This window comes from Macadamia integrifolia, chromosome 11 (assembly GCF_013358625.1).
Source record: "Macadamia integrifolia cultivar HAES 741 chromosome 11, SCU_Mint_v3, whole genome shotgun sequence".
Taxonomy (NCBI): Eukaryota; Viridiplantae; Streptophyta; class Magnoliopsida; order Proteales; family Proteaceae; genus Macadamia; species Macadamia integrifolia.
This window is the reverse complement of record NC_056567.1, coordinates 27819223-27842200: the sequence shown is the minus strand read 5'-3', so window position 1 is coordinate 27842200 and position 22978 is coordinate 27819223. Positions and strand designations below refer to the sequence as shown.

The following is a 22978-nucleotide window of genomic DNA, read 5'->3' as shown; positions in this document are numbered from 1 at the left end:
CCGTATGGATTATTTAATGGAAAAAAAAAAAGAAGCCTAAAAGATAATGTGGCCTTAAAACCCCAAAGGGGTAGCCGAGCTGGCAATGGAGCTTCGCTTTAAGAAGCATGTGGTTCTGAGTTCGACTCCTCTTACCTCCTTAGGGCAACTCATATGGGGGTGTTTAGTGTTCTTCACTACTTTCAGTGAAAATTGAATGGTTCTCATTCAACCTCGATATGACCCGATTAGCAAAAAAAAATACTGGGGTAAGTAATGAGGGCAAGGGAGTTTTGGGAATAGGAGCGTGAGACCAAGCTATTCTAGCTAAACCTGGGAATGGAGAAGACGAGAGGAGGGAGTTGTGGGATTTTTCCATGCAAGGTTACCAATATGAGAGAACGGATCAAGTTATTGTATGAGAACCATTCTTGTACGGGACTGATCTACACACATGTAATTCATACAAAAAAAAAAAACAAATGGGTAATGGATTCCATGTGTATGGATCAGATTGTACAAGAACCTGATTCACACTCCCGTTTTAAAAAGGTAAAATTGAAGATTTCAAAAAATATTAATAAAGGTACCTCAAATATAATATGTGAAACTTTGGATACCTTGATTGCAATTTCACAAAACATTAATTATCTTGGGTGTCAGTTTTTTTTTTTTTTTTTTACGATGAAGAGACAAATCTTGTCATTTCAGAAGTATACATGACATGGAATACGAATACCTGAAGAATGGTCTGATGATCACGTGGACTAGAAACTGTATCCCACTCAAGAAAACCTTTGTGCTCCTTGCGAATTTCCTGTGGTGCTCGACCTAGCTCCATCACAATCCTGATCCGTTTTTCCATGTCTTCGTACAATTTCTACCATTCAAAGTTATGAGTAACAAGGGAGACAGTGAGGGAACAAGCAGACAACATTGACGGATATTACAACTGACCTTGATAGAAGAGTAGTTGTTGGCCATATGATGAGGATATAACGGTTGATCGTGAGAGTGACTGGAAAAGAAAGCTGAGGGGGAGGGCGGCTCCACTTTGAATTGCTTGCAGAATGGGAGCCAATGCTTAGAGAAGTGAGAGGCCTCTATCATTGCGTAAAACGTCAACTCGGACCCACCATCGTCGGAAAGATAAACACTGAGCTTCTCCGGTGGATAATCATAGGCCATCATTGATAATACAGTGTTGATCACCATTATTGGTGGCTCTCCGCTTGGATCTGCTGTACATACAAATATATCTACATTCGGTAATTCCTTCTCGTACCTTCATTATAAAAACAAGAGAGAAAACCACATATATATTACTCTCTTTAGTTGCAATTATAAGAAATTTTAGTGGTAGTAAGGAGAGGGTGGGTACCTGTGGGAGAGCCTGTCTTTGAAGGTGTACCGATAGATAGGGTTCCATCGAAAAGATTGACGGAGAATCCAAGAAAAAGATAACCAGAGTTCAGCAACAAACAGTCCAATCCAAACCCATCTTCCCTGGGCAGCTCCTTCTCCTCCTCCTCCTCCAGATGGGACATGGCTCACTCTGTAAACCACAACCATACAGATGGCCACAAGCATGGACAAGGCGAACACTCGATAAGCCACTCGACCCTTGGCTTCCTTTGTTTCGAAGAGTGGAAGATACCCAGTCTTTGTAACCGCCATGCCCGCCGAACAGCAATAGTCTCTCTCTCTCTCTCTCTCTCTCTCTCTCTCTCTCTCTCTCTCGTTGATTGTCTCTCTCTCTCGTTGATTGTTCAACACACTGCAAAGCCCTCCACTATAAAAAAAAAAAATAAAAAGTTGTACCATGTCCTTGGAAAAAGTCTCTCTCTCTCTCTCTCTCGTTGATTGTTCAACACACTGCAAAGCCCTCCACTATAAAAAATAAAAATAAAAAGTTGTACCATGTCCTTGGAAAAAGTCTCTCTCTCTCTCTCTCGTTGATTGTTCAACACACTGCAAAGCCCTCCACTATAAAAAAAAATAAAACGTAGTACCATGTCCTTGGAAAAAGTCTCTCTCTCTCTCTCTCTCGTTGATTGTTCAACACACTGCAAAGCCCTCCACTATAAAAAAAAATAAAAAGTAGTACCATGTCCTTGGAAAAACTCTCTCTCTCTCTCTCTCTAGTTGATTGTTCAACACACTGCAAAGCCCTCCCCTAAGAGTACCGTTCTCTTACTATAAAAAATTAAAAAGTAGTACCATGTCCTTGGAAAAAGATTCTTTCTAATTATTGGGCTGAGTATGTAAAATCCTCCCAGCCAAATTGAATACTGATATGATCACTTTTTTTTTTTTGAAAAAATTACATGATTACTCATTATTGGGTTTGTCTTTACATAAATACCCATGATATGTTTGACTGAACGGATTTATCCAAAATAAGTTTATGTATTACAAATATAGCCAAAACAGTGTTCGTTGCATGCCTTCCTTGGTATGTCTACGACTTGGGTTATTACCCTCATGCAATCGGTTATAAAATTGCCGATTTTCATCAACTATCCTTCTCCAATCGGCTCTAAAACTTCCGATATCCATGCTGATAACCTCTGGGAAAGAGATAGATTCGGCCACAGGAAAAAGAAAGAAGAAGAAGAGTAGAGAAGGGAGGTTCAGTTACTTGAGAAGGAGATGGTGATGGAGGGGAATCGGTTGTTGGATTTGGTTTGGGGGTTCAGTTAAAGAGAAGGAAAGGAAGGGGAGAAAAAGGTCGGGGATGGAAGAAGAAGAGAAAAGAGACAAGAGGGGATGGGAGAGCTCGCGACTCACAAAGGAGAGTGAGGGTTTCAGATATGGAGGATTCACCTATGACTAGGGGTTAGGGTTTTGATGTGAGATGAAATATGGTTTGGACATGACGTGGGAGGGAAAGAGGTGAGAAGTGCTTCAGGTTGAGGTTTCAGCCAAAAAGGAAGAATGACGGCTATAGGGTTTCAGCCATGGGAAAGAAGAGGTAGAGAAAGGGGGAAATAGATTAGGGTTTCGGCCATTAGGGAAAGAAAGAGAGATGGGTTATAGGTTCGGTGAGAGAAGATTTCTCTCTCTCTCTCTCTCTCTCTCTCTCTCTCTCTCTCTCCCTCCGCCCTCTTGCTGCATCTTTCTCTTGCCCCAATCTCCCCAATTGTCTCTATTGGAAGGTGTCGAATCCCCCAAGTCAAAACCTTGAAAACCATTTTGTTGAGTAAAATCAACAAACATTTGAAATCTCAACTACATACCTCTTCTAGACCCTAAAATAACACCAGTTACAAAACAAAAGAATAAGAGAGAAATTATTGGCAAAACCCTATTCTACTTACATTAAAGCAGTGATGGAGGTGGGTGGTGCTATATGTTGAAGAAGAAGAGAATGAAGTGGCGGATGGAGGTTATTGGGGTGGGTCATGTTACAGTAGTGATGGAGGTGGGTGGTGCTGCAGGAAGAAGAAGAAAAGGGAAGTGGCAGGCTGGAGTTGTAGGAGGAGGAGGAAGAAGAAGGAAGGGCAAGAGGAAGAAGACCATTCTCCCTCATTGTCTTCAAGGGTATAATTGTCTAAAAAGAAGGAAATAACATTGGAAGAGTAGAAATTGTACATTTTAGAGCCGATAGGAGAAAATTAAGATAAAAATTGAAAATTTTATAATGGATTTCAAGGGAATACATGCCCAACTCATTGGTAAATGTACAACAAACACTATTTTGGGTATATTTGTAGTACCAAAACACATTTTATATAAATTCGTTGAACTAAACATAAGGTGGGTATTTTTGAAAAAATAAACCTAATAATGAGTAATCATGTAATTTTTCCTTTTTTTTTTTTCACTAGGGTTGTGTGGGTCATACCCTTCAATCCCATTTCACACTATCATGAGGTCAGGGCTTATTCCCTTATATGCATCTCAATCATTCAAGAGTCTATTATTGCTACTCATTCTCTCCATTGTCAATATATCCTCTCTCTATATATATATAACCCACCGACACTCCCTGCCCTATATCTCTCCCCTTCCCACCAACACCCTGTAGGAGAGGATCTCTCTCTTCACCAGCATCACTGTACGTTTCGGATAAGATTGACACCAAACTCCTTCACTGGAAACCTAGGAGCTTTGTTTGGGTGGTTGGTGCTTTGGTAACCCCTGGCCTTTGTTGTAAAGTTAGGGACCCATCCCACCTTAAACTAGGTTTAAGAAAAAACTCACGATCGATCTCAATCGGAACTAACCTACATTGGAATTGAATGGATTTATCTCTTTTTTTTTTTTTTTTTAACCTTTAGATCCCATGAGTGAATTGGTATCAAAGCACTCAAGACTTAGGATCGATCTCAACCGATATCAATCCGATCCAAACAATTTTGACTGATCCGATAAAATCATGCTTAGGAAGTCAGGATTGCAAGACAAATCATGGCTAATCAGGGTAAAGTTGGAAATTTGATAAATCTTAATGAAAAAAAAAAATCCCATGATGGCAGCATATAGATTCCTTTATACATTCTCTCAAATTCCACCCAACATAGTTGATAGTAGGATTCACTATTTTACAACAAAAAATGTAAATTATATCATGAGAGGTAAAAGGGCAGATTGTTTAGCTAAAAGGGCTTCAATGACCCAAAAATCTCAGGTATCTAGTGCCAGAATATATTTAAACATAAGATGGGTGGCTTCAGATAGACCTCATTATAGATTTGGTTGATTTTTGGCATTTCTTTGACCTTGTAGGATGCCCCTCTGCTGATGGCAATGCCAAAAGTGGAGAAGTGTCTTGGTAATGTTGATTTTGTAATGGTTTGGTCTAGGAATATCTAGACCAACTCTTTGTTCCATTCTTTTCTTTTCATTATTAATATTTACTTTGTTGAACAAAGAGATAAAACTACTCCTGGGGTTGGGGATGGGGAGGGGAGGGAGAGTTTGGATCACATGCGAACCATTTTCTTCTCTCTCCTATTAGCATAGGTCTACTAATTTGATAGAATATATATATAGATGTCCACCAAAGGACATACAAGAATGACTTCCGGAGGAGAATGTGGTCCCAACTTGGGGTGTTATTAGGGGTTTTCTGCTACAAACTAGTACATGGGTACGAGGGAGAGTTTGGATCACATGCGAACCATTTTCTTCTCTCTCCCATTAGCATAGGTCTACTGATTTGATGGAATATATATAGGTGGTCACCAAAGGACATACGAGAATGATTTCCATAGGAGAATGTGATCCCAACTTGGGGTGTTATATATAAATGTTTTTCAGCTACAAACTAGTACATGGGTAGCATACTGACAATTAAAGCTAAAACAATTGATCTCGACACAAGAGAGATAGGTATGCGGCCATTGTCCTTGCGAAAGAAGAGGCCTTGGTAGATTGGAAGATTGATGGCTACCGCAAGTCCACACAAAAACACTTGCAAGCTCCAAGTATCAAAAACATCAGCACTAGGACTCATGAGCAATCTCTTCAGCCCTCCAACCAAACTAAATAAGTTGATCAAAGCAACTGTTGTGAGGATGCTAAGCATTGGAGAATTGGTTCCAAACTCCATGATCTCTTGCTCGTATCTCTTCATCACATCATCATCAGCTACCTTAGCTGTGATGGCAAATGCTGACTTAGTAAACCCTAATTCCTTGAGTATTGTTTCTATAATGGCAAAGTTGTAGGAAGCCGTCTTTCTGTGGATCCATTTCCTTTTGTCATTCCACCAACTTCGGATTGAGCCACCAGTCCATAAGAACTCTCCTAAGCTATTTATGGAACTTGCAATGATCAAATATGCGAAAGGCAGGATCCATGGGCTTGAAACCTGGAAGCATAACATTGGTTTATGGTCAAGAAGAGTATGAAATAAACGATTCCATATCAGAACTTCGTACAAGAACCATTCTTGTAAGGTGCCTGATCCACACATGGAGTCCACTCAAATCTCTCTCTTCTTAAAACAAGTTCTTACATTGAGTGGTTTCCAAATATGGATCAGACACCATACAAGAATGGTGCTCTCACGAAGGCCTGATCCAAACTCGAAATAATCATCCTACAATAAAAAATTATAATTTGTTGAGGATACAATGTCTTGCATTCTATTGCTTGCATAAATGGAATGATTCTAAAAAGCCGTTAAGAGATGAGATATGCTTTACTATCAATAGAGAATAGGGTTATGATCGCCCGTTCTCACACCTCTTTATTATGAGGGTCTTTTGATAAATTATCTATATAGAGTTTTGCTATATTATTTGAAGAGGAGATACTGCAGAAAAAATAAATGCAAAGAGAGAGAGAGAGAGAGAATTAATACCTTTGGAAAGAGAGGAATGCCTTTAAGGAGACAAAGTGAAGGGATGACGAGATAATATAGTGTAAAAGGACCGTAAGTAGCCCAAATGTTGTAGTAGGAATAAGCCATTTGAAGTCCTAGTGTGATCTTTCCATGGCCTTGCCATAGGGGATAGTACCTTGAGAGAAAAAGTTGAAGGTGACCTTCAGCCCATCTTTTGTGTTGCACAAGCATCTGATCTAAAGTAATAGGAGCAAGACCAAGGAAGGCCTTCTTGGCTGGATTGAGATACACTGATTTCCATCCCCTACATTTAATTGTCAAACCTGTTATTACATCCTCAAGTGGATAACCATACTTCACTCCCATCTGCAAATCCACAATCAAGGAACCATCAGAGATTGTGTATGTGTGTGTGTGTATGAGAGAGAGAGAGAGACCTCTTTTCCCCATTGAGTATTCTCATCAATACTACAATCCGCAAGTCCCTTTATTCTCTCTATTAATTCATTCTAACTTTCTCCTGCAATTCTATCATCCTCTGTTTTCCACTTCCTCTTGTACTTCTCGGTGTATTTCAACCCACACAGGGTATCTCTTCTGTGAAAGCACCCAGTTCCAATGTAGAGATGCCCTCCACAGCCATCCATGCTATAGAGCTCCACATTAATAACAAAACATTCCAAGAAATTAAAATGTTAAAATTTAGTAAGACAAACTCTTTTCGTCTATGAAGTACAATACTATACTATTTTTTTTCCGATAAGAAAAAAGGGTGTTCCATGGTAGTGATTACAACTGCCAGGCTAAAGCCCCCATATGGCAAGCAGCATTTCCACAAGAATAACAAGTGATAGTGAGGTGTGCCAACCCGATAACCAGTCGACTCGAATAAGAATTGGGCAAGGGCTTCTTTCCACTAGGCTATCAATCTCATTGGCAAGTATATTATTATAATATTACTATTACTATTGTTGTTATTATTCGATTTTCTTCTAATTAAAAATGCTTGGTTGACATGAATCAAAGGAGACAAAAAGCAATTATTAATGTGAAAAGGGTAAATTTGATGTAATACCATTTGTATACTATGTACCGAACAGAGAAATTACCCCTTAGGGTTATTATTATTATTATTATTATTAAGGGAAAAAAAAAAAGCCTAAAAGGCAATGTGCCGCAAAAATAGTAAGAGGCAACATGACCGCCAACCCCTCAAGAAAGGTGGGACCCCCCTCCCCCCATTTTTATGCTTCTACCATATTATTATTATTATTATTATTATTATTGGATGAAAGATTGCCAAATGCCACTTCCTACCTCAAAATTTGGTTTGATGGAACTGTCATAGAGATCATTCTTAGTGATGTTGTCGAAGTTTTGTGAATGCTGTACATAAGCAATCTCCTGACCCTTCTCCTCATCCATGAAAAAACCATAGGGCATCTCTCACTGAATCCATACTATTTGAGTACATATCATAGTCCACATTCAGAATAATTGGAGCATTGCTTATCTTTGAAGATACCCTTATCTGTATTTTCCAGTGACAAAAAGGATTAACAATATTGAATATATTTGAGAAGGGTTTCTACTGGTTAACTGACCAGTGCATTCATAGCTCCAGCCTTGAAGTTTTGATGGTATTGGGGTCTCTTCTCACCGGCCATGTATACCAGAGTTGGCAATGGTTGTCCTTCCATATCCACAGCATTAGGGTCTCTTCCATCGATTAATATCTAATAATATCAAAACTAATGACATATTAGCATTATCCAATATTAATCAACACCTGTGTTACGGCATAAGAGAGAAAAATATTAATTGAGATAAGGTTGAGCAAGTGGCTAGTTTTCTTAGAGTTAGTGGCTTAACCCGTCTTATATGTCTTGTGATCAACACCTAGACTCCATGAAATCTCTCTCTTGATAGCATAGATTTGTGGATTTAATGAAATCCATATATCGATAAGGAGAGGGTATTTACCTGTCGGAGAGTCTGTCTTTGAAGGTATGACGATAGATAGGGTTCCATGAAGAGGTTGACGGAGGAGCCAAGCAAGAGAGAGCCAGAGTTCAGCAACAAAGAGTCCAATCCAAACCGATCTTCCTTGGGCTTCTTCTCCAGACAGGACATGGCTCACTCTGTAAACCACAACCATACAGATGGCCACAAGCATGGACAAAGCTAACAATCGATAAGCCACTTGACCCTTACCTTCCTTTGTCTCGAATAGTGGAAGATATCCGTCCTTTGCAGTCGCCATGACCTACTGCAACTAACTCTCTCTCTCTCTCTCTCTAACAAGTGACTTTTTTTTTGGTACAAGATAGACTTTATTTATCACTAAAACGAGTTATACTAAGTGTTACAAGGATGTAAACGATAGTCTAAAATTCGAATTTTCCGGGGGGAATTACATGATTCCTTATTTTTGGTTTTCCTTTATAAACTACCCATTTAAAGTTCAAATTGATGAAAATACCCAAATTAGGTTTGGATATACGATCAATCTTTTTGCATGGATCTTCGATTCATTCCTACTTAGAATCTAAGTAAATAGTCCATTAAGTTGTGATAAGGTTTTGAATGATGTTATTGTTGAAGTTTAGATAATTTTTAAAGAATAATAAAAAGAACTAAAATAACTAGAGACATAATTCGATGACAAAATTACATTTATTAGAGTCAAAATTACGAAGTTAGAGATATAAATAAATGCTCAAAAATCCAAACTTGATTGGCATCTATATCCATTTAGAGATATTTGTAACCCAACAAAGAATATCCGACTCCAATCACATGGGTTGGAGTTGACCCATACAATGACTTGATGATCAGCCAAGCACCAAGCAACCCCAACTTGGCTAGTCACCATCAAGAATATTCCCTAACAAAGGCATATTTACAAAGTCACCATGAACTTACAAATGGATTCTAACTAAAGAAAACAAAACTTACAGATGGATCCAATCCACAAAATTCTTCCACAAAGAGATGATGTTTGGAAGGAAATAATAATATTTATAATGATTTATCCAACCGCAACTCACTCTCTCTCTCACCCAGTGGGACCAAATAAGCTACTTTACTTTAGCAAAATGACCTATAGCGTCTCTTCAAAATTCTTCCGCATAGAGACAATAATATTCTTTCGAAGGACATGAATATATAATCGACGACTCACACGCAAAATTTCTTGAATTTTAGTGACTGCAATCGTATTATTAGGGTTTTGGTCTGGCCGATGTCTATAGTCCAAATACTCTTAAAAAAGAGTGATATATTAATCAACTTTCTCTCTATCTTCATACTTAGGTAAGTTTTTATATGGAGAGTGCAATTTCTATATATGCATGAAGAAAAATGGGACCATAGGAGAAAGCATTCATAGAATTAGCAACTACCAAGTGAGATTTAAAAAAATAAAAAATAATAAAATAATAAAAAATAAAAATAAAAATCAATGCTACCTAGTTACGTGGAGCATTAAGGGATGACAATTTTACTATCAACGTAATTTCGTATAAGATATTTTAGATAATCGAGATTTCAAATTTACAATAGTCTAAATATCATTTTCATATTGATGTTGTCTTTTCTATGATGATACTTTTTTTTTTTTTAATGCCTCATAGATGGTCGTGTAATCTGTAATTTCAGCTGTAGGCTGCTTCCGAAGGGCGGTTGAAAACCCATAAAAGATTTTTAGCATTTACCTGAAATAATTTTGAAAATTGTATCTCTTTGTTTTACCAATAAATTGTTAGCGATATAGGGGTTATTGAACTTAGGAGAATTATTTGTAAACACAAAGGCGTGAGAAAGAGAACTTGTAATCATTTTGCCTTTGCTAGTAAAATTGCTCTCATCTATATTAAAAGAGAATGTATTTATCATACAAACGACTATAATGGACTGGCATTATCTAATTTTTTTGTGATTAAATTAGATAACTGACATTATCTAATTTAATCACTTGAAAGAGACTTCTTAACATTGATAGATATGATCTCTGCAGACAACAAACAGGAAAAGGTAAGATCTGGAGATCTACCAGGATATTAGCTGTAGAGCTAGTCAAGTCTTTTTGTTTGATTCTTGCCAATCCTAAGATAACCCAATGGTTGTCCCAGGTCCACATGGTGTCACTTAATAAAAATCAAGAGTGGCATAATTATTTTTCCTTATTGTAGTTTTTTCTTCTGTTAGGTTGTCACTCTTCATCACTTAAAGAGCACAGCAACCTCTGCCTCTCTGTGAAAACTTGAAACTATTGTTTTTAGAAATGGTGTTTGTTTTGTTTCTGATTTTTTATCAGTCCATACCAATTTTAGAAGCAGGAAGTTGGTTTCTGTTTTCCTCTTTCTTTGGTAAGAAGAATATGGAACTTGGAATATGGGGAAATGATGAATATACAGGCAATACTCATAGCCATAAGAACGGATCGGCCCATATCAATCTTGACCGGACGACCGAGAGATTTAAGTATTTGTATATCAAGCAAAGACTATGAACCTGAAAAGCATGGTAAAGTGATAAGAGTCCATCAATTCAACCTACTTCCATTTCAAAGTCAGACATAATAAGAGAAAAAGGCACTATATAATGAATCCAATCATCATGAGTGGTTAATTGCCTTCAACTTGAAAGGGATAAGCAGAAGCAGGCTTTTGAATTTGTAATTTCAACCATTCTCCAATACAATTATCCATAGTATAGTATATACAACAACTTAATCCATTTGTACAGGCTTGAAGGAACTGAAAAGGAGAAATAAAAAGGGTGTTAGGGGAGAAAGGTCATGACTTATGAAGAAATATCTTTACCAAATAGCTCTGTCATTCCTCTACTAGGATCACTTTGTTTCACGATGGACTCACCAACCAAAACCTACAAAGCAAAAGAAAATGTCTTCCCCTTCAATAAAAATACAAACATGAGCATCTGGACACCACAAAAATGCCAAGCATGCATTCAAGCACATGAATGCATCTTTGAGTTAAATAGATATCTAATGCATGGAAAGAGCAAGGGGATTATTCCCCCCTCGTGCGAGAAAATTCACTCCTCATACTTGATCCAAAGATATTTCACTCATCTAAAGACAGGCAAGTCAAAATAGTAGGTATTGGAGATTTCCATAAGTAGCAACCGAATATATTTTTACTCACAATATGAAACAAATGCACTGGGGCAAAAGTATTAAAAGAAAATCATTAGAATATTTAGGCATCTAAAATTTTGCAAGGCTTACCGCTTTAACTCCAGTTCTTTGTACATAAGCTATGTCATCTGGAGTAAACAAACCAGATTCCGCAACCACCTGAAGAGAAGAGTAAATTTCATGCATGTAAAACAAGAAAAATACAATAAAACACCCTCCCAATGAGATGCAGGTAAAGGAAAGAAATTTAAATCTTATGACACATATAGCCCCACTAAATAAAAATTTAATAGGTGAAAAAAGCACTTACAATGATGCCTTTTTCTTGGATCAATTGGCCACGTTCTCCCTCAAGAAGCTTCCTTGTATTACTAATATCAACCTCAAATGTTTCTGCAGGTAACAACTCAACTCGTACTTCTACCAAAAAGGAAAAAAAAAAAAAAGACCTCAACTCATCCTTAACTCAGTACTAATATATTATTTTGAGACCAATTATTATTCGGGGAGCATGACTTCTCACAGCCCCGTGGAGAAATTCTTCCCTCCATGGTCTCCTCCCCCCCCCCCCCCCCAAAAAAAAAAAATCTCTTTTTGAGCCATGTGGTGGTTTGAATGGTCAAACCAACCATTGGCTGCAAAGCCCCATCCTCGGATTAGCCATGTTTTCAAATGTTGAGTCTTCATAGGTGTTACAAATCACTTATCCCAAAAGCTCAAGCTGTTAGGAAGGGAACACAACAATGCATATCCACACCCCCCACATGTGCAGGCCCACACAAAAAGCTCTGCACATAACACCAACACATGGCACCAGGGCCCCATGAACAGGACAAGTCCTAGTCTTTGTGCACCAATTACACCAAAAGCACCTACCAGGGATCAAACACCCAACCTCCTTGCTCTGATACTATGTTACAACCACTTATTCCAAAAGCTTGAGCGGATAGGAAGGGAACACAACAATGTATATCAACAGTAGGAAAATAAGAATGGGCTGTGACTTAATAAAACCACATATCATGATGTGGACAACATGGAAAATTTGAGTGCCAACAGAGCTGCCACATGGCAACAAATGGACCATGGAGGCAAGCTTCTCTCCATGGACCACAGAGGAAACCTTTGCCTTTATACATAAATTTAAGACTTAATTATTCCATTCATGCACAATAGTATTGTCATATCCTATGCAATATGAATGATAAACAATGACTAAAAAAAGTGTGCAAAAATACTTGAGTATTAAATGTACAGTTTATATATACATACACAAAATGGTGGGAAAATGGGTTTTGACTTGGCACATCACCAAGACAAGCCAAGCCAAGCCAGTTTTTTTAAGACAACTTAGTCAATTGTCTAAATGACTGGGCAAGCCCGAAATATAACTACATTCAGCTTTTGAGAGTGTCCTAGTCCAGGCATTAATTTGCAAAGTCTGACTAGTTTTCTAGGCTCATCCAGGTCTAGTGCATACTGATCAGTAAGAATGTCTACAAAGGCTATCCCCAAAACGAATTGTAAGATACTCCTCTAGTCCCCTTCAATCTTCCCACCCATCTGAGAACTCACTGTTTTGACTCTGAATTGGACTATTTTCCAATAAGCAGCACTGAGACAAACACCAAATGCAACAATATTGCTCAGTGTTGGGGTAATTAGATCTGTGCTCTGAAAATTCAAAATTGTGCACCAGATTGAATCCCCATCATTCAACAAAGAAACCAAAATATATAATGAACACCCAACATGAAGATTTGACTGGAATAGTGGAATCATTTTTTGAATCAGCTAGCAGGAGATCTGATAGGTATAAACCTATCAGCTGCAAGCCTGCAACCAATTTTGTACAGTAGGCTGAGGAAATTTTGGCAAAATAAAGTTTGGTCAAAAGGATCAACAATCAGGAGGGCCACACCAGTAGTAATATTTGCCCAAAATCCAAGAATAGGTTTCAATATGACGTAGCTGTCTGATCTTATGTGTATTTAAGAGATTTTATTATCCGATTTATCATTCATTGGCCATTGGGTAACTTTAAAATTTTGAATTTTTATTCATTGTTTGGCGCCCACTTTTGGTTTAGTCAAATATTATTTTCACCCAAGTCAGGTTTTAGTTTTAAAATCTTACTCATATTTTACATCTAAGTTGTCCTTGTTTTTTATGCAGATCAAAGCCTGAAGAAGAGGACAAGGAAGAAAAAAAAAAGGCAACGAATGGCTGGTGGCAGTAAATTCATCCACAAAGCAATCAACCTCGGATGTGTATATCAAACAGCAAAATGCAACAGGAAAACTATTGGGAGAACAATGTGTGACACACATCAGATGGGACACAAAAATTGAAATGTGTCCAATCAAGAATGTGTCTAATATATGCAGCTGTTAGACTGACCGAATCAGCACTCCAGATCGCACAAATAGGCAGCCATAAAAGGCTTCCAAAATTGGAGTCCCACAAATAATACAATCTACAACAGAAAATTATTACCAAGGTCACGGTTGTTGATACCAATAAGTTTAACCCCCTCAATTCTTAACACACGATCCATTTCTCTTTCATTGTGCACCTTGCCAAAAAAAAAAAAAGAAATTAGAACAGTTCAGAGTACTGCTTTGGAGAAGAGAGATTTCTTTAGCTCAAGCATTACGAACTTATGCCTTGATTTAGATTAGACAGATGAACTAAATGAAATGAAATGTCTCCCAAAGCACATGAAAGGTCAAGACTTAAAAAGAACTCATTTTGTCTTGAGTATGCTTGAATTATTTTTCTACGAGCTCCTTATCATAAAGTATGGTTTTAATTATGGCATTTTTAATTGAGACATAGCATCTCCATTTACAACAGGTTTGGGAGAAATTCATATGTAATAATTAAAGTACAATGCTTTGAAACATAAAAATCCAATTTTTTTTAAAGGGAAACCCAGTAATTTCAAGGTTCTCTCTTGGAAGTGATCTTCGAACTCAAATATATAAAAATGCATCAAGAATGACATCCATTTAAGCTTCTGAATAAGGAATAGTAGGCTTGATGATGATTTAATTAGAAGTGTTTTGAAAGTTGGGGAAATACCCATTTTTCATTTTGCCTGAAAGATAAAAAATTCAAGCTTAGTCTTTGTATGTCAATGATGTATCACTTATGACGTCTTAATGAGCATGATTGTACACCTATATTAAAGTATAAAATGAACCCCAACATCACAAAAATTTGTCACAACTCACAATTGATCTTCCGAAATATCCTTAGCTTATAAACTGGTTCTTAGGCATGACGTAGTTCATAGTTTCCATTTCCCCAAGTTTCTTTTAAAGCTTCCTTCATTTCTATGTTTAAAAGAATATATACATATATTACATATATGTTGAAATATTTCCACGAAATCACCACATTTTCAAGGAATGAGGATAAACACCTAAATCAAAACTTTAAAAAATCAAAGCCCGGTTCCTTGAAATGAAGCAACTGGATAAAACTTGGAAAGCAATAGAAATCTGGAAGAACATCATAATAGTGGGAGAAAAGAGTGAACTAAACTCAAGGCCAAGGCACTTAGAGTTTGAATTTCGTATTGAAAAAAAAAAAAAAAAACCCATATTTGCTTCATCAATAAAATGTGGAGTCAAAACCAGTTCAATAACAAAAAGAATAATGTTAAATCATAACAAGGGAAAAGAATTCCACAAACCTCAATGAGAGCAGCCAACCCAAGAATTTTGCATATCTTAGTCATGTACCCAATATCATGATCAGGCAACACAGAGGCAATCAAAAGAACTGCATCTGCCCCTTTTGTTCGAGCATAGAAAATTTGCCAGGCATCAACGATGAATTCTTTGCAGAGAAGAGGGCACTGTATTTTTTTTCAAACTCAGAGAAACCAATATTTAAAGCACACACGTAAAAGGTCAAGATAAAGAAGCATATAAGATATTTAACGAGGAAGACCTTTACTCCAGCATTGCGTATGATATCCAGATTTTCAAAGCTTCCCTGAAAAACAGCTGACTCGTATTCAGCTCATTCCACCCAACAACCCTCCCCCCCCCAAAAAAAAAAAAAAAAAACCCCAGTGCGAAAATAAATAAAGATATTTAGCAGTACCCATCTCAAACAGACAATATTACCTGGAAGTATTTTGCATCCGTCAAAACACTAAGGCATGCTGCCCCACCCTTCTCATAAGCTTCAGCTATTTGAACCTATTTTATGACCAAGGGAAGAAAATGGAAACAGAGAGAACGATTCCAAATAAATAATGCAACTTGAAACATAACATTTGCTTCAGTTCCAAAAAAGCTTTTCTTTCTTTAGTCAGAATAGATAGGGAGGCAACCATGAGGGTTTCCGGTCGGTTGGGACATGCCAGCCTGAAACCAGCTGATTATAATGCGACACAACTAGCAGGGGGGAAGGCATGCCCAAGCCCAGCCCATTTATAATTGGCAGGTTCAAAAGCCCTGCTTAGGACAAGTAAACTATGGCTTTGAAATAGAGGTGTATTGATGAAAGAGGATCCATATAGCCAACTCATTTAGTTAGGATAAAGACAGGGTTGAGTTGAGGTTCAAAATCCTGCTATAGATTCAGCTATTAAAAAAAAAAATATATATATATATATATAAAGAAAGAAAGAAAGAAAGAAAGAAAGATAACCTCAAGTTTAATTATTTTGTTTTTAATTATATTAAAAGGGTTTTAATCAGGCAATTAGGTGGACTTGATCATGCAATTTGGGCAGGCTAAGCAAATATTGGTGGGGTGCAGAGCCCTGCACAGTAAACAATCAGGTATAAGGCTGAGAAGTGCCACACCCAAGAGGAGTCGTTCAGTATCATATTTACCAACGTCTTTTAATGAGAGAGTTTCAAACTTATCTAAGATACCCAATACCTAGACACCTTATCTAATCCAATGTTCGGCAGGTTCATTGAATTAACACCCAGACTTTGCCGAACTTCAGACTCTAAATAGAAAAGCTGGATTAACAAGACTTTCATTTTCATTTTCAATCAGAAAAAATAAAAATAGTTGAATTGATCATTGTTATATATCTATATATATATATATATATACACACAAAATTGAGTTTAGGTCCAATACTAGTTGCAGCTACATAATTAAGCAAAATTAGAAGTTTCATATACCACTTTGCAGCGGTACCTATAAGATGGAACTCCAATCATCTCTACAGGTATCTGTCCATCATAGCGGATGGTTTCCATGAACTAGGCTAGTCGAAAATGCATAATACGACTATAAGAAAACATTGTATTGATTTAAAACACTATAGCATAGGTAATGGGCAAATGCACGGAACTGTTCAAGCAAAGATTGTACTGCCATCTCGCTTCAATCTTTCTACCAGGTTACTTCAGCTTCATGGGTACTCGAAGAAAGAATTAGACAAAGGGCAATAAAACTAATGATTTGTGAAGACTACTTCCATATAGTTGAAGCGTAGATACACAAGTGGAGAATAGCATGACAGACAAATCTAGGAAAACAAGCTCATGTAGTGCATTTACCGGATCAAAATCCTCTCTTAATACACCTCGGCTTGGAGAAGCCTTCTTCACTTCAGCTATTAAGGCCGGTAATCCAGTTCGCAAATGAAATGCCGTCAATGCCCCAACAAAGTCTCTAGCAGGAGGAGCATTCTCGATGGCTTTCTTCAGCGACGACAGAGGCATTCTCTCTTTTAACTGGGTGAAGGAGAAGAAAAGTTAGTGGAGACCGCTACAGAAGTACAGATACAGAATAAAAATGATCCCAAAAGTGCAGTTTGAACATGCTTGTGAGACTTCTATGTCCTTGTTCCATATTATTTCCTCCAGAATGTTTCGAGGACTGTTGCCTTCATTCTCTATCCGGAACTCAAACGAACCCAAATGGTGCAAAGGAGAGCTAGTAGGAGGTCGCCTTCTAATTCTAATACCCTGGCTGGCAGCTATTTCATCTTGGTTACTTCCTACTTCCAGCTCCTTGACATTGAAAGCATCAACTGCAGAATTACTTGCGGGAAAAACTTTAGCAGAGAAATCATCAGACTCGGACTGCAAAAATGAGCAAAGACAAACTCAGAAGTAATATTATGCTAGAATTTTCCCAAAATTTCTCAGCATAGCTTAAATTAAGTCTTCTTGCAGCTACATTTCACAATTAGTATTAGCAGACACCAAATAACTATAGCTATAAAGGAGGGCAACAAAAGAGAGGGGAAAGATAAAATTGCTCCTCTTGTTACATGCTGAACTTGAAATCTACCAAATCTGGTTTAACATTCATCTCTCTTAGACAAAACATTTACGAAAGCTTCTGATCAGTGAAAGCATGCCAAATAAACTTCCAGTCAGAATTCGTTTTGGAGCTCCAAGAACCTAACGTTTCTGTGTGTAATCTAAACTACAATAATCAACAAAGGTGCAAAATCCAGCTAGAGACATATAATCTGTTTCCCATTTTTTTTTCCCCCTCTTCCCATTAGTAATTACCCAAAACCAATCGATTTTTCAATCCTTTCTCAAAAAAGAAGAGAGGGAAAAAAAGGCACAGAGATGCACATAGAATCCAGCCAAAATATTCACACAACCACCAAACACAGATTATCATTAGTTCCAGAAAATTTGAAGGTTCTAACTCGAAATTCGATAAGCAGCTTCCAAACTTCAAATTCAAATGGAAGATAACAAAAAATAGTTTAATTGTTCGGAGACTATTAACAGTCAAGAATATTGCCAACCTGCAGAGCTCGAATGCCGCATAAAGACACAGTTTTGGCTCCATCCTCCATTGGAATTCCTCCTGTAGTAGACATTCTACCAATGAAATGTCGCCCACATCTGCCAGAAACGTTTGGAAACGTAAACCTAAGCTTCGATCCAACGGAGGTCGCTTCCATTTCAAAACCCCGGGTGGAAAATTATGTGAAATTCTCGGTATATTCATAGGGGTAGAAGAAGGCACCCATGATCTTATCCAACATTAGGGATAAGAAGGAATATTATGGGTATTTATGGAAATTCAATATGGACTAATTTGTTTTCTTCCTTAAGTACAAATTTGAAGGAAAATCTCAGTTCATTTCCCTGAGAAGATGTCACCCAATTCCAACTTCCTCATCTCCTGCAACTTCTCCCCCTCTCGTTCCATACCTGTGACCCCAACTCGTAGGATTCAACCACTATACTCTCCCAGAGCTCAAAATTCTAGCTTGAGAGTCGGACTTCTTGCAGGTATAAACCATGGAGTTTCTCTCACGGCCTACAATGTTTTGCCTGCATTTTCCCTGTGTAGGAGAAAGGGTATTCTCCATATCACTCGGAGCACCTCCGACAGTCAAAACCCAAAAGACCCACTTTTGAAAGAAGAATCTGGTGTTGAAGATAAGCTTGGTGATGGAAATGGTGGGGATACAGGGGACTGGACAACGTCGGCTCTGCTGTTTGGCTTCTGGGCTGGCCTTATGTACTATGTTTTCATGCTCACACCCAACCAGACTCCGGTATGACTGTTCTACTCTGTACATTTGGTGCGAATCACATGTGAGAGAGATCATTTTGTTCCAGGGAAAAGAAGAAAAAATTTCTTATCTGTTAATTGATTGTTGATTTTATTATCATGTCGTGATTTTTCTTGGTAAATGAATTTACTCTGTTCTATGTTCTTGGTGCTGCTTCTAGTGTTCTTATATACAATAAACAACAACTGGAGTGAAAAATGCAGAAAATCACTGGGGAAGACCTTAATTAAGACTGATTTCGGAGACGTATTTTCACTATTTTTCTTAAATTTGTCGTTTCTTTTATTGTTTCTCATTGCGTTGGGCGATATTTCAGGTTTGGAGGTGCAAAATGTTAAAATACGTTATTTGTAGAGGCATTTAATTGTTTCGCTTGCATATGGTTCTGAGTGGTAATTATATTGCCAGGCATTTGAGAAGCAATTGTTTAATTGGCTTTTCTCAAGCACTCCAGGACATCTCCTGCCTCAAATTCAGCCCAATCAAATGATTGTAACCTTACAAACTCCCAATTTTTCGCTCTGTCCAGACCGGAAAGGTAGGGAACGGTATGGGAGAATTTAAACCTCTGATGTTTATTATCATATGACCAGGGTAACCTTGAAGCAGAGGATCTCTTTGATGACATGTTAAATGTTGGTTTCATCTCTCCTGCATTAGCACAATTCATACTGATATCACATTTTAGGATTTCTTAAAAAAAGGGCATAAACAGTGCATGAGGTTCCCACAACTGCGGGTTCGGGGGAGGGTCATAATGTTTGCAGCCTTACCCCCACTTCGCGGAGAGGCTGTTTTCCAATCAAACCTTCATTGAAGCAACTTACCATTGCGGCAAGGTCCGCCCTCAATGCATTTTAGGATTTTATATGCTGCAATATTAAGTGACTGGTTATAGATCTAGACTTAATACCTTGCTTTTTGCGTCTAGCTTCATATCTACTAAGTCTTGAATTTTTCAGTCTAGGGACATGTATTTCTTGCAAAAGCTTCTGAATTTGAAGGGAGATGATGGCTTCATAATGAATGAAGTGCTTGTATCACTATGGTACATCATGGGTTTGTGGCCATTGCTGTATTGCATGCTTCTGCTGCCAAGTGGCAGAAGGTAAGTGTCATTAATCAGTCTCATTGTGATATCATAATACTTCATTTTTATTCCCCTATTTTTCATATCCCCACATCCACACACAAAAAAAAGGCTTTTTGGGTTTATCTTATTTTGTTCATGGGGGAAGAAATTCTAAGCTCAGCATAGAAGAATCTTAAACGGCTGTCCTTGTATGACCTGTTGTTCATGAGAACAAGCAAACTGACCACCAAAGTTCATAATGATAAAGTGAACTATCAAATTCTCCATAGTTTACTGTCAGGATTGACCAATATTATTATGTATTCCTTTTCCATCCCTGCTGGTCCTGGACCATGTTATGGCAGAGGTCCAAAGCCCTTTTTTCTATATGTCAGAATTTGACTAGTACGGTTTGATGAATGCTCGGCTAGATTTAGTGAGACCAGATGCCTCCAAAAAAATTAGAGGGTCAGGGGCTAAAGAAATCTCTAAGATGAAAACAATTTAGGGCTCTTCAGGACCTTTTGCATCATGGCTTTGGCCCATGAATTCATGCACTGGTTTGGATTGGCACACACTTCATATAGATCAATCTTTTGTCCAGAAATGTATAACAGAGGCACGGAATTTGGGTGGCAGTCTTCCTATCTGTCTAATGTTTTTTTTTTTTTACTCCATAAATACTTTGGAGGTTAATACACTTATGATATCGTTGAATATGCAGCTCAAGAAGCAAAATTCCTGCATGGCCGTTCTTGGTGCTTTCATTCTTTGGTGGTGCATACGCTCTCATCCCTTATTTTGTTATTTGGAAACCACCCCCGCCCCCAATTGAAGAAGCTGAACTTGGGAGATGGCCTCTGAACTTTCTGGATTCAAAAATAACTGCAGGGGTATGCTTTTTTACCGTTAAAAAAATGCAAGGGGTTAGCCATGTACATGTGCTAGCCTGCCCAAAAGCAGAAAAAAGGATAAATGCTTGGTTCTCCCTGGTTCTGTGCTAAATTTATCGATGTTCTTTTGGTAGATATGAAGCTCGGTTTTTGTCCAGTGGCTATATGTAGTGATCTATATTTCTCTCTGTATTTTTAAGTTAGTTTGTTTGGTTTTAATCATTTAACCCCATTGCACATCAGATATTGTTCGCTGCAGGATTGGGTATAATTGCATATGCAGGTCTGGCAAGTGGGGATGTGTGGAAGGAATTTTACCAGTACTTCAGAGAGAGCAAGTTTGTAAGTCTTGTGAATTATGATGCTCCATTTCCCATGCTGTCTATATAGTTAAATACTACATGAGTTCTGTAAGGAATGGCTAAGGCATTCAATCCGTATTGCAGGAATTTGAATAGATGGATAAGATACTTGATTTGTAATGCCTAAATATTTTGTTGGAATGTGTTAAATCTTTGGCCTCTGGAATCTTCAAGGGACCTTTCCGATGGATGGTCCAAGCCCCTAGTCCTGTACACTACATGGTACAGCAAGGCTGAATTGGTAGACCCTGTCTAATTTGGAATCTTTTTCGCTGGAAGTTTAGAGATTAGAATCTATCCTTTCAAGAATGATATACCTCAATGGGGGGTCATTAGATAATTTATCTCCATTGCATAGCTTTCATGATTTACTGTAACATCTATCCCCACTCGATTGGTGGTTTTTTCATTGGATCTATGCCCTTTGTTGTGGGAAGCAAGGTTAATTCCATCTCAACCTTATGATAATAGGAAATCAATCTGTTGTTACCCCCCTGTTGTTCTAGGAATTCTTTGTTTTTTTTTCTCCTCATTTTTTCCCGGGCACAAACTAGAATGTTAATTCTTCTTCCCTGCACGAATTCTCAAGTAAGCTGTCTATGTTGTTGCAGATACATGTCACATGCCTTGATTTTGCTTTATTGTCAACGTTTGCTCCTTTTTGGGTCTACAATGATATGACTTCTCGGAATTGGTGAGAGCTTTGCATATTCAGCTTTAAATTCCTGCTACAAGGATTGATTGATATATTATCCATGGGAACACTATTTGCAGGTCTGATAAAGGCTCTTGGCTTCAGCCTATATCACTGGTTCCATTCTTGGGTCCTGCCTTATATGTAATTTTGCGACCATCACTTTCGGATATGCCAATATCCCTCACTTCATCCACGACCAAGCAGGATTGAATACCCAATGGCTTCTCTCTACTTTCTTGAGCTTTATGCATTGAGAGGGACTAATTCCAACTGCTTCTCTTCGATTCATTTGTGCTTTAGGCACTGAGCAGGACAGATACCAAATGGTGTCTTAAGTGTTTTGTTTAGGCTTCAGGCATCTGTATCTTTCTGTTTTGGTGTGCAAATGTGGTGCCCAAGTATCAAAGGCAATGAATTAGAGAGTGGTTTCTGTATGAGTACACAAAGAAAATAGAAGATCCCAGTAAAAACCTGTGGACATTGAAAAGTTTGCACCTCTTCATACATGTTTTACAGGGTAGGGTGGTTGGGCCATGGTGATGATGTTCAATTGGGACTACAAAACCCACCAACTTACCTACACTCCTATCCTCCACATGGGCCTTTAGAAAGTATAAAAAAGGGCAAAAGTTTGTTTCTAAACTGACAAGTTTTAAGGATATTTCTAACCTGGCACTTAGTTCTGCCAAATAGGATGATGATATGACAATTTGGTCCATATAGGCATCTAAGAAATGTGCCATTAGCCATATGTTAAATTCAAATTCAAATTCAATCATATATTCTCTCATGTATTGTGTATTTTTGTTATATTCTTGGTCATCCATTTTATAAAATTAAACCATTTCGCATGGGATGCCCGATGCCAACGATATCAGATGATATAATACTAGTAAGGGATAAAAACATAGGAAGCATGAAATTGTGTGAGAAAGATAAATTTGGAGGTGACAAGTGATGAAGAATGCAACCCAATAATTCG

At 37.8% G+C, this 22978-nt stretch overlaps 4 protein-coding genes across 4 annotated transcripts in view; 1 reads left to right on the top strand and 3 right to left on the bottom strand.

Annotated features, from left to right (window-relative positions):
* LOC122094032 (cellulose synthase-like protein E1) overlaps positions 1-2089 on the bottom strand; it is a 6297-nt gene extending 4208 nt beyond the window's left edge. The window contains exons 1-3 of the mRNA XM_042664630.1: positions 1361-2089; positions 937-1264; positions 719-859 (exon numbers count right to left, since the gene is read on the bottom strand). Of these exons, the coding sequence (XP_042520564.1) occupies positions 719-859; positions 937-1264; positions 1361-1803 (912 nt within the window). The 5' untranslated portion in view covers positions 1804-2089. The remainder of the gene's footprint in view (positions 1-718; positions 860-936; positions 1265-1360) is intronic.
* Positions 2090-5224: 3135 nt separating this feature from the next.
* LOC122094034 (cellulose synthase-like protein E1) lies at positions 5225-7857 on the bottom strand. Its single transcript, XM_042664632.1, has 2 exons — positions 6293-7857; positions 5225-5797 (listed from the first exon to the last, which is right to left on the bottom strand). The coding sequence occupies exons 1-2, from the start codon at positions 6722-6724 to the stop codon at positions 5252-5254; spliced, it is 978 nt and encodes a 325-aa protein (XP_042520566.1). The 5' UTR covers positions 6725-7857; the 3' UTR covers positions 5225-5251.
* Positions 7858-10917: 3060 nt separating this feature from the next.
* LOC122094416 (indole-3-glycerol phosphate synthase, chloroplastic-like) lies at positions 10918-18471 on the bottom strand. Its single transcript, XM_042665213.1, has 10 exons — positions 18193-18471; positions 17246-17506; positions 16979-17155; positions 15578-15652; positions 15399-15443; positions 15139-15303; positions 13935-14013; positions 11749-11831; positions 11529-11597; positions 10918-11164 (listed from the first exon to the last, which is right to left on the bottom strand). Exons 1-10 carry the CDS (start codon positions 18349-18351, stop codon positions 11081-11083), a joined length of 1197 nt encoding a protein of 398 aa, XP_042521147.1. The 5' UTR covers positions 18352-18471; the 3' UTR covers positions 10918-11080.
* LOC122094417 lies at positions 18418-22483 on the top strand. The gene is made up of 6 exons (XM_042665214.1): positions 18418-18954; positions 19935-20080; positions 20769-20937; positions 21181-21279; positions 21911-21993; positions 22074-22483. Exons 1-6 carry the CDS (start codon positions 18547-18549, stop codon positions 22204-22206), a joined length of 1038 nt encoding a protein of 345 aa, XP_042521148.1. The 5' UTR covers positions 18418-18546; the 3' UTR covers positions 22207-22483.
* The last annotated feature ends 495 nt before the right edge of the window (positions 22484-22978 follow it).